The sequence below is a fragment of the Heterostelium album genome, assembly GCF_000004825.1.
Source record: "Heterostelium album PN500 unplaced genomic scaffold PPL_contig26, whole genome shotgun sequence".
Taxonomy (NCBI): domain Eukaryota; phylum Evosea; class Eumycetozoa; order Acytosteliales; family Acytosteliaceae; genus Heterostelium; species Heterostelium album.
This window is the reverse complement of record NW_008805103.1, coordinates 195,635-212,065: the sequence shown is the minus strand read 5'-3', so window position 1 is coordinate 212,065 and position 16,431 is coordinate 195,635. Positions and strand designations below refer to the sequence as shown.

Below are 16,431 nucleotides of genomic sequence, written 5' to 3'. Positions count from 1 at the left end.
AGAAGTTTTTTAGATATTATTTTTTTTTTTTGTTAAAAGATCTTTTGATTTCTTTCTAGAATTCACGTATTACATATTAGGAATAGGAAAATATATAAATAAATAGATTTATTTTTAAGGTTTGTTCATTCTTTGTATAAAATTAAATTATACTTGTGTGGATGAGATATATATATGTTTTTATATCTATTATTAATATTATAGTTGTAGTAGTACATTGATTTGATTATTGATGAGCCATTTGGTAGGTGTTTACGAAATTGGACTCGAAACAAGATCCTGGTAAGATATCGGTTTGAGTTACACCGAAACCACGGTAGTAGAGATGACAATTGAATGACTTTAGTCGTGGTTCGAATTCTTCGGTGTCGTTGAGTGACGCCTTGGACCAGAGTCGCTCGGCTGCCGCTCCGCTCTTTGGCCAGACTTTCTTGTAGAGGGTGGTGACGTCGGCGTTCTCACTCCACAGGCATGTCTCACCACCGAGTAGCAACGACACTTGTTTGGCATCGTCATTGTCGATCCACTGAGATATCTCATTGGCGTAATAGACTTGCCATGGCTGTCTGAGATCCAAGTACCATGACCATGCATTCGATACGATGACACGATAGCCTTGCGATACAATATCGGAGGACAACGACAAGTTGTGATAGAGATGGATAATTGTTTCTTTGGGTAACTTAACATCCACCACTGAATTGTTACCTAAATGTTTACCGAATAAAAAGAAAGAATCTTCCCAGACGACTGGACTTTTCTTGTTGTCGATCACTGTGTTTTGAATCTTGCTGTCGAACCAACGCTCCAAATCGTCGAATCCTTTGAATCCATTGTCATTCATCCATTGTTGGATTTGTTTGCTCTGCCAGCAATTTCTATCGACTTCATCACCACCGATATGAATGAATTCATCATTAAATAAATTCATTGTTTCTTTAATGAGTGCAGTGGCGACTTCCAGTGATTTTGGCTTGGTTGGATCCAGTGGAACATTGTCCCATGTGTATCTATCGGAATGACAGTTGTCCATCGATTTAAAGTCATCCGGAAGCACCTCAGGAAAAGCGAATCCCCAGGAAGTTGCATGACCCGGTACATCTATCTCTGGCATCACACGGATTCCACGATACTTGGCGTATTCAATGACATCTAGGATCTCAGATTGACGGTAGATTTCAAAGCCATTGAATGCACCCATTGTCATATTTGGATAGACTTTACTCTCCATCGGGAAGGAGTTGGCATCAACCAAATGCCAATGGAAAACATTCATTTTGGCGTAGGACAGGGTGTCAATGAATTGCTTGATAGTTGGAACCGGATAGAAGTGACGGGAGGTATCCAACATCACTCCACGATGTGGGAATCGAGGTTTGTCTTTGATCAACACTGGATAGTAGTTGAAAACCAAACTACCGGTTGTTCCATTCAGAACGAACAGCTGTGAAATGGTTTCAAGACCACGGAGTGCACCGAAAACAGTTGGGGAATAGAGGCTGCATACTTGATCGACAGTGATTTCCAAATGATACGATTCGTCGACACCGAGAAAAAGATTTTCATTGTCGGATCCAACACTGACTGTACAAGCATTTAACAGCGGTAACTCTGGGTTGATTGTCCAGGCAACATAGTCGAGTGGCAACAGTTCTTGATATCTCTGAACAGCTTGTGCCAAAATGTCGGATTTCGAGTTGACAATACGCAGCTGGAATTGGTTGGAAATCACCAAGCTATTCATTTGGTAAGTGATATAATCTGGCCAAGGAACAATCATTGGTCGTGCTGGATATGGTTTTGGTGTTGGCGATGGTGATGGTGATGGTGATGGTGATGGCGATGGTGTATCTGTTGTATTTGGAGTTATATCTTCCGGTTGATTAGATCGATCGTGGGAATCCCTCTTATTTCTCACACCATAATAGGCCGATGGTGTTACAATAAGAACGATGGCACATATAATAAAAAAAGTTATTAAATATATTTTCTTTTTTCTATTTAATTTAATATTCATTTTTTTTATATTTTTTTTCTTTATTTTATTTCTTTTTAAAAATAGTAATAAATTAATAAATAGTTATAATTATAGAGATATATAAAGAAAAGAAAAGATAAAAAAAAAAATAAAGTAAAACTAATAAAAAATATTGATGAATTAAAATGAATATCGTTTTAAGTATTACAATTTAGTATTCAGAATTGTTTCCCTCATCAACCGAATCATTTGAGTTGTTGTTTTTTTACATTTCCGTATTTGGAGTTTTTTTTTCAGATGACGGCAACAAAAAATCTAAATTGTAATGAGATAGGCCCTTTTTTTTTTAATTTGGCACTTTGGACAACCAGGGTACGAAAAACTGAAACAATGCTCCCTTTTAACTATATATTAATCAAATCTGAAATATTTATTAATTATTTTTTGAAAGTATTCGCTTATTTTTCTTATACTGTATAAAGATTCTGTTTAACCTAATAATTTAAAAATGATATTGATTGAATAGGTGGTTTAAATTAATCTTAATACTTTCAATTCTTAAAGATAAAACAAACAGTTCTGCAGAATCCCAAAGGATCAAGAAAAAGTCTCTTGTAAAACCATGAAATAAACATATAAGTTTCATAAAATCTTTAAATTGGAAAAAAAATAATACTTCAAGATATCATATTTATGTAAATATTATCTTTTTGACATATAATAAGGTTTTCAAATTTGAACAGAAAAAAACAAATGATATAACCTATTCTTTGGTATAGACTTTTTAGTTTATACCAAAAAAAAATTTCGATTCGTGATTTATCAATTTAGAAGATTAATATAAATTGTAATTGAGGAATAACTATCATACAATTATTTGTTAAAACTAATGAGATACCAAAAAATTTTAAATCTTTTTTTTAAACATGTTCATGCTTCATTAAAATATTTTTTTTTAGAATGCATTTTGAAACAAAATCTTGAAACATAGATTTCTAAAATAAAACAAATGTCGATTATCGATAATAATAATAAAAGAGAGAACAACAATGTAGTTTTAAAAAGAGAATTTAAACCGTTTTCACCATGTAGAAGCGTTGATTGTTATAAAAAGTTAAATACAATCAATGAAGGTGCATTTGGTGTTGTTTGTAAGTAATGAGAAAGTTTATTGTTAATAACACAGGATCATCATCATTGTGTTGACAAAGATCTTTGTTTTTGTATCTTTCTATCTATCTAACTATCTAACGATCTATAACATCTATATATATATAATTAGATAAAGCAATGGATAAAGAAACCAATGAAATTGTGGCACTGAAAAAGATAAAGACAGAACACGAAAAAGAAGGATTCCCACTGACTTCAGTGCGTGAGATACGTGTGTTGATGGAGCTGAAGCACCCGCATCTCGTCAATGTAAAGGAGATCGTCACCTCGGAGAAGAGTATTTTCATGGTGATGGAGTATATCGATCACGATTTGCGCGGTCTACTCGAAGCCATCAAGAAACCACTGATGCAATCGGAGATCAAAACACTGATCTACCAGCTGTTGTCCGGTGTCAAGTTTCTCCATCAGAGTTGGGTGGTTCACCGTGATCTAAAGACAGCGAACCTGTTGTACACGAACTGCGGTGAGTTGAAAATCGCCGATCTCGGTTTGGCGCGTGAGTACGGCAGTCCGCTGCGCCCGCTCTCCGAGGGTGTCGTCACGCTGTGGTACCGCGCGCCAGAGCTACTCCTCGGAACCCAGATCTACTCGACGCCCATCGATATTTGGTCGGTCGGCTGCATCTTTGCCGAGATTATCTCACGTGAAGTACTCCTGCCAGGCACATCGGAAATCGACCAACTCGACCGCATCTTCAAGCTTCTCGGCACACCCAACGAACAAATCTGGGACGGATTCAACAAACTTCCATTGGTTAAGAATCTAAACTTAATACCACAACCGTAAGTTTTTCTAAAGAAGAACCAATCAACTTTAATATTTACTTTATTAACTCAACAAACTCAATGTTAACATTGATTTATATCATATTTATTTAGTTATAATAATTTGAAGAATAAATTCCCACATATAACCGACCAGACCTATGATCTATTGTCGAGACTGTTGACGTATGATCCAGAGAAGAGAATAACAGCAGCGGAAGCATTGGAACACCCCTATTTCAAAGAGAATCCACCACCTCGAGATACTGCACTCATGCCTATTTTCCCAACCACTCATAAAACATCTTGATCCGATAAGATCATCATTGTAGATAATAATAATATATAACAATATACATATGTATATGTTAACTTAACAATCCCTTTCTTCTTTATATTTCATTTTACAAAGTAACTAAAATCACAAACCGATCATCAAATATGTTATTACCTCCTATTTTTAAAATATAGACGTATATAAATAAATATAAACATGACTATGGCAACAGTCATTATTTATTTATTTTCGAAATGAGAATATCATCATCATCACTGTTGTTGTTGTGATATAATGAATAGTTATTTTTGGTTATAATATAAGTATATATATATAACCAACAACAGGTCGGCAATCAATAAATGTATTGTTCTAAAAATAGCTATAAGATCAATCAATACTGATATAATTGTGAAGTGAATGAGTGTAAAAGTAAAGTTACTTTTTACTTTTATTTAATTTCTCTTTTAACGAACTTTGTTAATTATTATTAAATATACATTTTAGTTTGATTCGATTTTGATTAAAATTTTAAATAACACATCAGTTGACAACACCTCAACAACCCTATCTATTTATTATAACTTTATCATTGACAAAAAAAATAATTAAACAAACAACAACAACAACAACAACAACAACAACAACAACAACTACAGCGACAACGACAATACTTATTGAACTAACTAACTAATGTCATTGACAGTTTTTGTACTATTCTTTGTAAATTGACGTTGATTATTGCTAATAAAACATTATTTTCGATAAATCAAAAGTGTAGACTATTATTGTTATTATTATTGTCGTGTTGTGGTGTCTCTCTGTTTATTGTTGATTTCTTTGACAGCATGTTAAATTAACCACAATTTCCACAAACTCTTCTTTTTTAATGATATGATTGTTTTTATTGTTTGTGTTTGTGTTTGATTGATGGATTAATGTATGAGGACAAAACAACCTGACCTAATCTAATATCTATATTATATACAAAAATGTTGTACATTCATATCAATCATGTGATTGATTGTGGAATGTTTTTTTTTTTTTTCTACCAATTATATTGTATACAATCAATGGGTAAAAGAGAGAGATATATAGAAGATGGATGTGTTATTCATTTTTTTTTTTTTGATTGATTCGATAAATAGACTGTATGATTGATTTTGTTGTTATTATTTTTTTTTTTGGTTTTGATTTGGTTTGACTGAAGAGGGGGTTTGTAGCTTTTTTGTATTGTGTGTTTGTTTGTTTGTGTGTTATAATATTTTTTTAATATATACTATAATAGTAAACAAATACTTCCATGATATTAATATCAAACTATCAATCAATAATTTTTAAAATATATAAAAAATATATATTTTTCAATAGTTATTTAAATTTGTGTAAATTAAAATTATTGATACATTTATTTATAAATCAATCAAACCAAATCAAATCAAATCAATTCGAATCAGCAGTAAACTGGTTTACACTTTAAGAATTCTTATTCATTCGATTCGATTCATATGAAAAATCAACAACAGGAACAATAGAACTATTTTATCATTTATTTGTTTTTGAATTGTTATTGGTATTTTTTAATATTTAAAAGCAAATTATTAAAAAGAAAGATTTCTAGTAGAATAGGTAACATTTGTTTAATTGTCATTAACAACAACTAAAAAATATACATATAAACAATTAATTTGTAAGTTTTTAAAATCATATGTAATATATTATAAATAGTTTAGTTTTTACTGTTTTATTTTCTTATTTTTTTAATTTTTCAAAAGACATTTCAATCAATTAAATTGTTTCAATGAAATTATTCTTGTCTTGAGACACGACATAGATGGAACAGATTTCAATTTGCTTGACCTGCAAAAACTAAGATTATTTGAAAATCACAGTCAAAAAAAACAAACTTTTTATTTATGAAGAACCCAATCTTTTCCATTTTTAATAAAATTTCCACAAGTTTGAATTTTTTTTTTTATTGATTGTGTGTTGTGGACCCTCTTTTCACACAAGACCCACAAAGCCTCATCATGAATAGAGAGCACCAGTAAAGGAGTACCACCTTCACAAATCAATAAATTTCGCGCAACCCACAAATTACCCCTTCTGATTTCACTCTCTCCAATCAAAACAAATGAAAATCAAATCAAATCAATTGTTTTAAACTTAAACTTTAATTAAATCAATCTTCAAATACATATTACTAAACAAACATACATACAAGGAATTGAAATATCTAATCATCTGTCTCTTTCTCCTCTTTAATCTTTTTTTTTCCTTTTATTTCAATGTAGACTTTAAAATCAAACAAGATCTTGTAATATTTACTTTATATCTATTTATTTATTATTTAGTTAGTCAGAGTGTCATACTTGGAACTGGAATTGAATTGAAATTGTAACAATAATTAATTTTAAGAGATGATTGATAATTTATCTTCTTCCACTGGATCCGGAAGTGGTGTTAGTGGAAATGGAAATGAAAATGGAAATACAACACCACCACAATATCAGCGCGCACAATCGAAAAAGAAATTCAATATTTTTCATCTTCACTCAAATAGTACCCCCAATTTAAAATTACTATATCAGCAACAACAGCAGCAACAAAACTCACCAAAATCAAAAGAAGAAAATAATAATATTTCAGGAAATAACAATAACAATAGTAATAATATTAATAACAGTTTTAATAATAGAAAGGAATTAATATCATCATCACCAAGTTTAAATAATAGCTATGGAAGTGATTACTCTGGTTCGCCGGCGAGATCACCACCGAATTCACCGAGATCCAACGATGAGTCGGACGGTGCAGATATTCCATTGTCAAAGAGTGCTGATTCATCACCAAACAACAACAACTTACAACAGCAGAACGGTGGTAACTCTAAGAACAACAAGAAACCATCGAGATTCGCAGCTGCCATCCGTCGTGTAAAAGTAAACAATAAACTAAAGAAAGAGATTGCAGAGATGTCTCTGAAATCGGGACTCACCCAACAATACACAACACAACTACAAAAGATACCATTCAACGAAATAACACAACCAACACTCCTAGGTACACAAACATCATCATCAACAAGTTCATCAAACTTGAATAACCTATTAAACAATAACAACAATAATAATAACAACAATAATAATAATAATCTATATGGTTCACAAAGAAAATCAAGATTCATTGAAACAATTGAATCCGTAAGTTAAGTTTTAACATTTTTTTATTATATTACTTACTTAATTAATTAAATTGTTATTAATTATAATATATATATATATATATAGTCAACTGAAGATTATACGGATATTCCAAAAACAATTAAACTATCGATTGAATATCTCTTTGAGAAGGCATTGAAAGTACCAGGTTTGTTTAGAGAGTCTGCCAATACAATGGAGTTACAGCGTTTGAAACATGCGATGGCATCGACCGATGAAGTTGATCTTTCAGACTACAAAGAACCACACAACGTCGGTGGATTGCTAAAACAGTATCTAAGGGAGAGATCATCACCTATCTTCCCATATAATCTACATAAACATATATCTGAGTTATATGGTAAGATTACTTATTATATTATTTGCACTTTGATTTCATTGTTGTTGTCGAACAGACAGAAACTAACATATTAGTTTAAAACTAATTAGAATCAAATCTAGATAATCAACAAGAGATAAGTGGACAACTAAAGGATTTGTTAAAGATAGAACTTAGTAAAGGACAATATCTGATATTAAGATATCTATTCGAGTTGCTACATGCTGTGTCGCTGAATGAGGAGTTCAATAAGATGGGTTCCTACAATCTCGCAGTATGCTTTGCACCATCGCTAATACATTCTTTCGATTGTTCATGTATCGATGTCGTAACCAAGTTAATCGATGACTATGAGATTATATTTGGTGTAGATGTACCTGCTGCTGCCGCTGCTACTAATACAACTACTACTGATGCTGTTGTTGTTGAGAATGTTGATGAAACTGAAGAGAACATCAATGAACGACAACAACAACAACAAACTATTGGTACAAGTAGTAGTACTTCTGGTAGTGTTGGTATTCCACTGGTAAAGTCAATAAGTGGAACTGCCAGTAGAAGAAGAAGAAGATCGAATACGAGAATGGTGAGATTGTCGGTGTTGTTCGAGCAGCAAAAACCAAGGTCAGAAGGTGTCGCCCCAAGAAAGAATAGTAAATCGATATCGTTGGAGAGTAGACCTATCTCTTGGCATTCTAGACATACTGGTAGCGATGTAGATGAAGATTACTCAACCGATGATAGTGATAATGATAATGATAATAGTGTGACAACAAATAACAACAATGATAATAATAGTGATAATAATAACAATAACAATCTAACTAGAAATCAGAGATGTCTATCGAATGATAATGCTAGTGATATCTATAAGCAATCTGATGTTCCTTCGATACTTAGCATATTTAAAGCATTGAAAGATCAACAGAAACAAGAACATGAACAACTACTCTTAGAGACAGTAGCAGAACAAGCAGATGTAACACTATCGATCTCAAAAGAAGGTACAACCGAGTTGATCACCATTGAAGAAGCTGAAGAAGAAGAACTTAAAGTTATTTTAGATTTAAATACAAAGATTGAAGAACAACAACAACAACAACAAGATACTGTAACAACAACATCAACAACAGAATCATTATGTAATATTAGTCAACAACAACTACAACAAAAGAAAGAAAAACCTGTTAATATCGTTGATAACAGTAGTAATCCAAGTGTAAGATCAACATTGAATTCAATAAAGAGTAAACACGGAACTGGTACTATCAACAGTGGAAGTGGGAGTGGAAGTGGTAACAGCAATCATAATAGTAGTAAAAGCAAGGTTACCTATCATAATACAAAGAACTTCTCAATGCCACAGAGTAATACACCAATATCGACATCATCAAAGAACTTGACTAGCTATACAGGTGGTGGTGGTGGTGAACCAAGATCGAAATCACCTACCTACCTTAAGCGACCGACCTTGAATATATCATCGAGATCTGTAACATCACCATCACTTCCACAATTCACATCACATCATCATAAAACAACAACAACAACATCATCTTCATCGTCATCCTCATTGAAAACAACAATTAAACCAACTGTAATGTCATCATCATCATCGACAACAACAACAACATCTAAACAATCTTTATCAAATAATCACTATCTTCCATCGACACTTTCTCATCTGCATGGTCAGAGTGCACTGCTCATGAGCGATGGTGTAGTAACACGCAACCATGACTCTGTCAAACAACTAACCTCTATCTGGGAAAATAGAAAAGAGTAGTAATCATATGAAAACAAAAAGAGAGTGTATTTCTATCTTATTTTATATTTTATAATAAACCAAAGAAAAAAAAACAACATTATTTATTTATTAATTACATCTTTTTTAGAGATTTTTTTTAAACAAAATAATTAAAGTTATAATTATTCTTTTTTAATATTTTTATTGTTTTCCAGATCATCTCGGCCATAGACTTTTTTTCAAAAAAATACTATTGAAACAGGTTGTGACAAATTAACTAAATAATAAATTGAAACAACAACAGAGAAAGAAAACAAAAATAAATTTTATTTGAATAACAATACTTTTTTTTTCCTTAAAAGATAGAATATAAATAACTTTAAAAAAAAAAAAAATTTATTAAATTAAGAAAATAAAAACAATCTATGAGAATGTAGAAGAATGGAGTTCTCTTCCAAGTTTCGATTTACATATTCTATCTTTTAAGGAAAAATATGATTTGGATTTCGAAAATCTTATTTTTAGAATCATAGTGATAATTCCTGATTCCTTTTGCAATAATTTCTATCAGTTAAGTGCTGGCATGGTTACAACTTTAATTGGTATTTATTTTAAAAAAAAATAATAATAATCCTCTTTAATTAAATTTTTCTAGATATCTGTAGTGTAGTAGGAGTAACACTTAATGATAATATTATATTGATAACTATATTCCTGGATTTTGTATTATCATGTCTTTGAGTTTTCCATGCCAAATTGAGAAAGGTGAGAAAGTTGTAATAGAATCACAAATTTATAAAAGCATTGAAGAAAATCTTGTCTACACAGTTTCTAAAATAATTAACTTAAAAAATGTTGTTTGTTGTCATTCTAAAAATACAATTAGAATTAATAGAAGAAAATAAATAAATAAAAATCTTAATTAAATGTTGAAGGAAATTTCGTTGTAAATTTGTAAAATCAATCAATCTATCTAATTTATCTAAATCCGAAAACAATTAATGTTTTTTTATTTTTGATTTATTGCATGATTACTCTAATTTAATTTGATTTTTAAAATGACTTTTTCAATTTATTATTAATAAAAATCAATAAATCAATAATTTAGATTTTGTGAATTTTTAAGATATATTTATTTATATTTAATCATCACATATCACCATTACTGGTAAGACCAGTGCAAAACCCTTGCCTCTTGCAAATATTGAAAGAAAAATCGATTTTTAATGAAAAGAAAGGGGTTTCACCTTAAACACCTATGCAAATGAGAAAAATAAAACTAATTACATATTTTGAAAAACTGCTTGTCAGACTGGGAAAATAGAAATTCCAAATGCCCCACTCACAATTGTGGTGTGGTTGAAATTAGATTTTTTTTTTTCAGTTCAAAACCCCAAACAAAGAAGTTGCTGCCTGAAAAAACTTTCAAACGAAACTTTTTTTGCAATTTTTTTGAATAATATTATTTAAAAATAAAAATTTTAAAAAAAAACATCCAAAACAATAACAAAGAGATATAATATAACAATTACTATTATTATTATTATTTTTTTATAATATTACAAAAGTTAGTTACAAATAATACTATATAAATACATTAATTTTTTTAAATTAAATAATAAATTAAATTAAATAAACAAAGGTAAAGAAAAGAGTAAAGAAAAAGTAAAACAGCAGCAAGCGCAAAGTGATAAACAACAATAACAATATTATTAATAATAATATTCCCACACACAACACACCCACATAAACATTATATATTTCCCAAATACACACTATATATACGTCGACACATCAAAAATTAAAATAACAAAAACAGTAGCAACCGTTGTCAATCACTACTACCAACTACATAATATATTATATCTTTAAAAATAAAGAAAGAAAGAAAGAAAGAAATAGAAAAAGAAAGAATAGAATAGAAATGGAAATACATTCATAAAACAAAAAGAAAAAACTATCTTTAAATTATTATTTTTCATACACTGTGTTTTAATATTTATCCATTTTCCATTTCAATCGATTTCTAAAAATATTAAAACAATAAAACTCCTGATTAACCAAAGGAAAAGTTAGATATTATTTTCCTTATAACAAAAAGCCATCAATAAATATATATAATATATCAACTGTAATATAATTATTTATTTATTTCTTTTTATTTTATTTTTGTTTTGATAATAGATTTGACAAGTTACCCCCACATACACATATAACACCACCCGAAATAAAAACAAACTAATTCATAATTTGTGTTTGCATAAATATATAAAATAACTACAAAAAATATTACAAATAATATTATTTCTGTAAAAGTAATATATATTTATTATTTGTTTTGTTTACTTATTAAATAATAAAAACTAAAAAAAAATAGTGTTTGCTAATACCTTTTTTTTTTAATATAATCAATTTAAGACATTCATTTATAAAATAAAAACAAAAATGATCAAGACAAAGACAACCTATGATGTATTCCATTACACTGTACAAAAGGATAATATAGATCAAGGATTGAGAGATATTGCTCGTCATTTCGTACCTGAATATCATGATTCTTCAGACGATCAACTATCAATCACAAGATTAAATGGTGGAATTACCAATATTTGTAAGTGAATTACCAATATTTGAATCTTTTTTTATTTATTTCCTAGGTATATAGTCATATTAATCAATAAACTACTACTACTACTACTACTATACACAGTATATTTAGTTGAAGATAAATCGATTGAACCAAAGGCAAAGGATTTGCCAGTTGTAATTAGACTTTATGGATATAAATCAGAGGATATCATTGACAGAAAGAATGAATTGGTTGTACAGACCGAAGCAGATTTGAATGGTTTGGGTGCCAAATTCTATGGGCTATTCGATAATGGCTGTATTTATGGTTTCATTCCAGGCAGACCATTGGAACATCAAGGTAAGACTTAATATATGTTAATCAACAACACTCTGAGAGTGATGAATTGAAGTTAACTTTGTTATAATCTAATCTTTCTTTTGTAGATCTAAGTGAACCGAAATTACAAAGATTAATTGCAAGAGAAGTCGGAGAATGGCATTCATTGGAGATGCCAACTCGTAAGCAACCATCGGTGTGGAGCACCATCAAGAAGTGGGCAGCGTTGGCACCGGAAGTATATCCAGATGCCAAACGTCAAGACTATTACAAGACACTGAGAGTGCCAGAGATGAAACAAGAGTTTAAGCAGCTGGAGGAAACACTGGCCAAGCTGAACTCACCGATCGTCTTTTGTCACAACGATCTACTCTCGCGTAACATCATTGTCGATGGCGAAGAGAAAGCATCGTTCATCGATTTCGAATATGCAAACTACAACTTTAGAGGCTTCGAGCTTGGCAACCACTTTAATGAGTATGCCGGTTTCGGTCCGGACTACTCGCTTTATCCCACCGAGGAACAACAGAACATCTTCATCCAGGAGTATCTGACTGTGCTCAACAAAGGCGAGAAGCCATCCGACGATCAAGTTCACCAACTCTTTGTAGAATCCAACCAATTTTCACTTTCCTCTCATTTGTTCTGGGGATTCTGGTCGATCGTACAGGCTATGAACTCAGAGATCGATTTCGACTATCTCGAGTATGGTAAAGCACGTTTCGATCGCTATTGGGCAACAAAAGAAAAGTTCTTATCAATAACTCCATAAATTAATAATAATAATAATAATAATAATAATAACAACAACAATAACAACTTAATAAGTCACCAACCATACACATAGTTTTGATTCAAATTATTTATTTAAATATATAATAATATGTACCAGATACAACAACAATTCGAATGTATTCCAACAACAACTACAACAACAATAATCTAGAATACCAACCAATCGAATGAACTCTTTAATTAACTATTAAAAAAAAAAGATATTTAAATATCTTTTGTAACAAAACAACAATGCATTACATTAATATCTCTTATTATTAAAATTTTAATAATAATAATAAATTACTTTTTTTTTTTTGTTAACCTTTTGTCTATTCTAATTTTAATAATAACAAAAAGAATTACAGATAATTTAGATTTATTTAAATAAATATTGTTTTAGAAAGATTTAATAAAGTATGTACATATTTAAAGTTCTAAAAACCATGGTTAGATTTTAGATAAAAAGTTTATTAATAAAAGGTTTTAAAATCAAACAAAAACATAACAATATTACCTACCTAATATTAATATTGGTTGGCTTATTCTTTTCCAAACTTTATTCTTTTATAAATCCTTGTTCCCATTATCTTTACATGGATTTTGTGCATTGTCTTTTTGGTTTTAAAAACCATATTTCTTGTTGCGTTTCTCATAATTTAGTTAATTATTTGTTAAAATATTGATATATAGCAATGATTTAGTTTTAACTTGATTCAATTTATACCATTAACTCTTGAAATGTATCGTTTCCATAACTGTTCTTTTAGATTCATTTTTTTTGAAAACTCTAAATATAATATCAAAAGTATAGATCTACAAATTTGTTTTTTTTTTTTTTAGAATTTCTTAAAATAGTAAAATTGAATTTATATTAATAATATAATTAAGTTCTTTTAATTATTTTAAAAGGAATTAGAAAAGTTAATTTTTTAAGTTTATTTTGTATTTGTTTAGTATTATTATTAAAAGAAAAAAAAAAAAAAAAAAAAGTTATTGAATAACTTATATTTGTTATTGATTCCATTTATATTGATTAAAATTTAAATAAACTAGTTTAAACAGGTTGTGTTCCTCTCTGTCTTAATTATCTGTGAATCTTTTAATCTTTTAATTTTGCCAATCAAAACTTTTAAGATGAACTGAAATGAAACAGATTGATAAATTTAGGGTAACGTTTTTCAATATTGGTGGAGGTTGAGAAGTTTTCATTTTATTTAATTTTATTTGGTTTTTTTTTTTCCATTTTTCAATTTTTCAAACAGGTATTAAAATGAGTTAATTTTATTTTATTTTTTTCATTTTTCAAACAAAGGTAAAGTGACTCCATTAAAAATAAAATAAAAATAAATAGACAATATAAATAGAAACAGCTCATCTCACCTAAAATAATAACAATAGTAACAACAACGACAACAATAATAATAATCATAAAGTAATTAGTTAGTTATTTAGTTAAAATAATAAAAAAATAATATGTTGTTTTAGATAGCTAGTAAAAGTGTTTGTTAAAGCAAGAGACAATTCAATATGTGAATTAGTATTAGATTCCTTATCTTTTGTGGTGAAGTCATGAACTTTCTGGTTTCAAATCAAACACATAGATATGATATCTTTTAGATTTCTCACTTTACTACTTGATAAAAACAACTAATTTGTTAAAAGGAAAAAAAAAAGAATGAAAAATATAAAGTGTTATTATTGTCAATAATCAATCATTAATCATTCTTTAGTGTTAGTTGTCTATTTATTTATATTAGATATTCAATCAAAAAAAAAATACTAGTATTTCATTTACTAACAATAAGATCTTCATTATTTAATTAAATTTATAGTTTATTTATTTTTCAACAACAAACAAAGGTTTTTTTCTTTCCAAGCTTTCTATACCTCACAACCCACCCGTTGTTTATAATTACTAATCGTTTACGTATGAGCTCAATTCAAAATCTTAGCTCTGCTGGTATGTATTATTCAATAGTATAATATTTATAGTTGATAAAGTTGTCGTCATTTATTAATATATCTAATTTATTTAATTTGTAAACAAACAGATCCCTTTGCTGAAGATTCCGGTTTAGGAGGAGATTCAAGTGTACAATATATTCACATACGTATTTTCCAAAGAAGCGGTCGTAAGGCTTTGACTACTATCGAAAATCTTCCAAAGAACATTGATTTCAAGAAGATTTTGAAATATTTCAAAAAGACATACTGTTGCAACGGTAGTATTCTCAATGAAAACGAACTCATTGGTAATGTTATTCAACTCCAAGGTGACCACAGAAAAGAAGCAGCTCAATTCTTGATTGATGAGAAAATCGTTCCAAAGAACAATGTTAAGATCCACGGTTTCTAAACAAACATAAAGAACCTCTTAACATCCAACAACTCTCCCATACCAACTCATATCGAATCAACAACCAAACCTTTTTCCTTTTATTCATTCAATCAATCAATCATCCAATCAATTGCTCAAATTTAATAGTGTGACCTACCCTACTAGACCAACAACCATTAAATCAAAATATTCCAACAAACCAATCAAAATATAAATCAATATAATATCATAAATAATATTATAAAAACAATAACAATATAGAATTGTATATATATATTCAAATAACTTCACCAAAACACATCACTTCACTCATCTTAATAACGAAAAACAAAAAAAACAAAAAAAAAACAAAAAATCTCAGCCTTCAAATAGACGATGCAATATACTCATAATAATAATCGTAGTAGCAGCAGTAGCAACAACAACAACAACAACAGTCTTTACTCTATTATTAAAATAAATAATAATAATATCAGTACAAATGGCGAATGGATAATAAAAAATAGTTTTTCTACAATTAAACAGTTTCTATTATTATTATTAATTCTCTATTTATTTAATTTTTTTTTTGAAAGTGAGCTTTCGAAATGTTACAAGTTAAAAAAAAAAAGTGTAACGTTTATTTTTTTAATTTTGAATTTTTTTTTTTTTTGAAAGTGTGACTGCTTTGATAAAACAAAAAATTTGAAAATTTGAAAAATTTTTAAAACGACTTGTTAGAGACTACACCACCTAATTAGCAAAGTCAAATTGGTCTCATTTCAAAAGACTGAGTTAACTTTAAAGTTGGTTGCTAAAGTTGTGTTTATTCATCATCATCATAGTCATAAAAACAACAATATCAATATCAAACATTAGTAGTAGTAACAACAACACAACCTTTTTTTATTTATAATCAATTAGCATTCATCCGCTCATTCATT

The 16,431-nt window shown here is 29.3% G+C and overlaps 5 protein-coding genes across 5 annotated transcripts; 4 read left to right on the top strand and 1 right to left on the bottom strand.

The window, feature by feature from the left end:
- Positions 1-226: 226 nt before the first annotated feature.
- On the bottom strand, positions 227-2,017 carry PPL_11813 (beta-N-acetylhexosaminidase; the record flags this gene model as incomplete). Its single annotated transcript, XM_020582560.1, has 1 exon — positions 227-2,017. The coding sequence occupies one exon, from the start codon at positions 2,015-2,017 to the stop codon at positions 227-229; it is 1,791 nt and encodes a 596-aa protein (XP_020426914.1).
- Positions 2,018-2,987: 970 nt separating this feature from the next.
- cdk11 (putative protein serine/threonine kinase) lies at positions 2,988-4,228 on the top strand (the record flags this gene model as incomplete). Its single annotated transcript, XM_020582559.1, has 4 exons — positions 2,988-3,129; positions 3,261-3,400; positions 3,563-3,936; positions 4,033-4,228. The coding sequence occupies 4 exons, from the start codon at positions 2,988-2,990 to the stop codon at positions 4,226-4,228; spliced, it is 852 nt and encodes a 283-aa protein (XP_020426913.1).
- Positions 4,229-6,615: 2,387 nt separating this feature from the next.
- On the top strand, positions 6,616-10,902 carry gacF (Rho GTPase-activating protein; the record flags this gene model as incomplete). The annotated part of the gene is made up of 7 exons (XM_020582558.1): positions 6,616-7,398; positions 7,486-7,759; positions 7,849-8,957; positions 8,985-9,461; positions 9,895-10,087; positions 10,141-10,160; positions 10,870-10,902. The coding sequence occupies 7 exons, from the start codon at positions 6,616-6,618 to the stop codon at positions 10,900-10,902; spliced, it is 2,889 nt and encodes a 962-aa protein (XP_020426912.1).
- A 1,028-nt stretch (positions 10,903-11,930) lies between these two features.
- On the top strand, positions 11,931-13,165 carry etnkA (ethanolamine kinase A; the record flags this gene model as incomplete). Its single annotated transcript, XM_020582557.1, has 3 exons — positions 11,931-12,096; positions 12,196-12,414; positions 12,501-13,165. 3 exons carry the CDS (start codon positions 11,931-11,933, stop codon positions 13,163-13,165), a joined length of 1,050 nt encoding a protein of 349 aa, XP_020426911.1.
- A 1,934-nt stretch (positions 13,166-15,099) lies between these two features.
- eIF1 (SUI1 family translation initiation factor) lies at positions 15,100-15,526 on the top strand (the record flags this gene model as incomplete). Its single annotated transcript, XM_020582556.1, has 2 exons — positions 15,100-15,130; positions 15,222-15,526. 2 exons carry the CDS (start codon positions 15,100-15,102, stop codon positions 15,524-15,526), a joined length of 336 nt encoding a protein of 111 aa, XP_020426910.1.
- Positions 15,527-16,431: the final 905 nt, after the last annotated feature.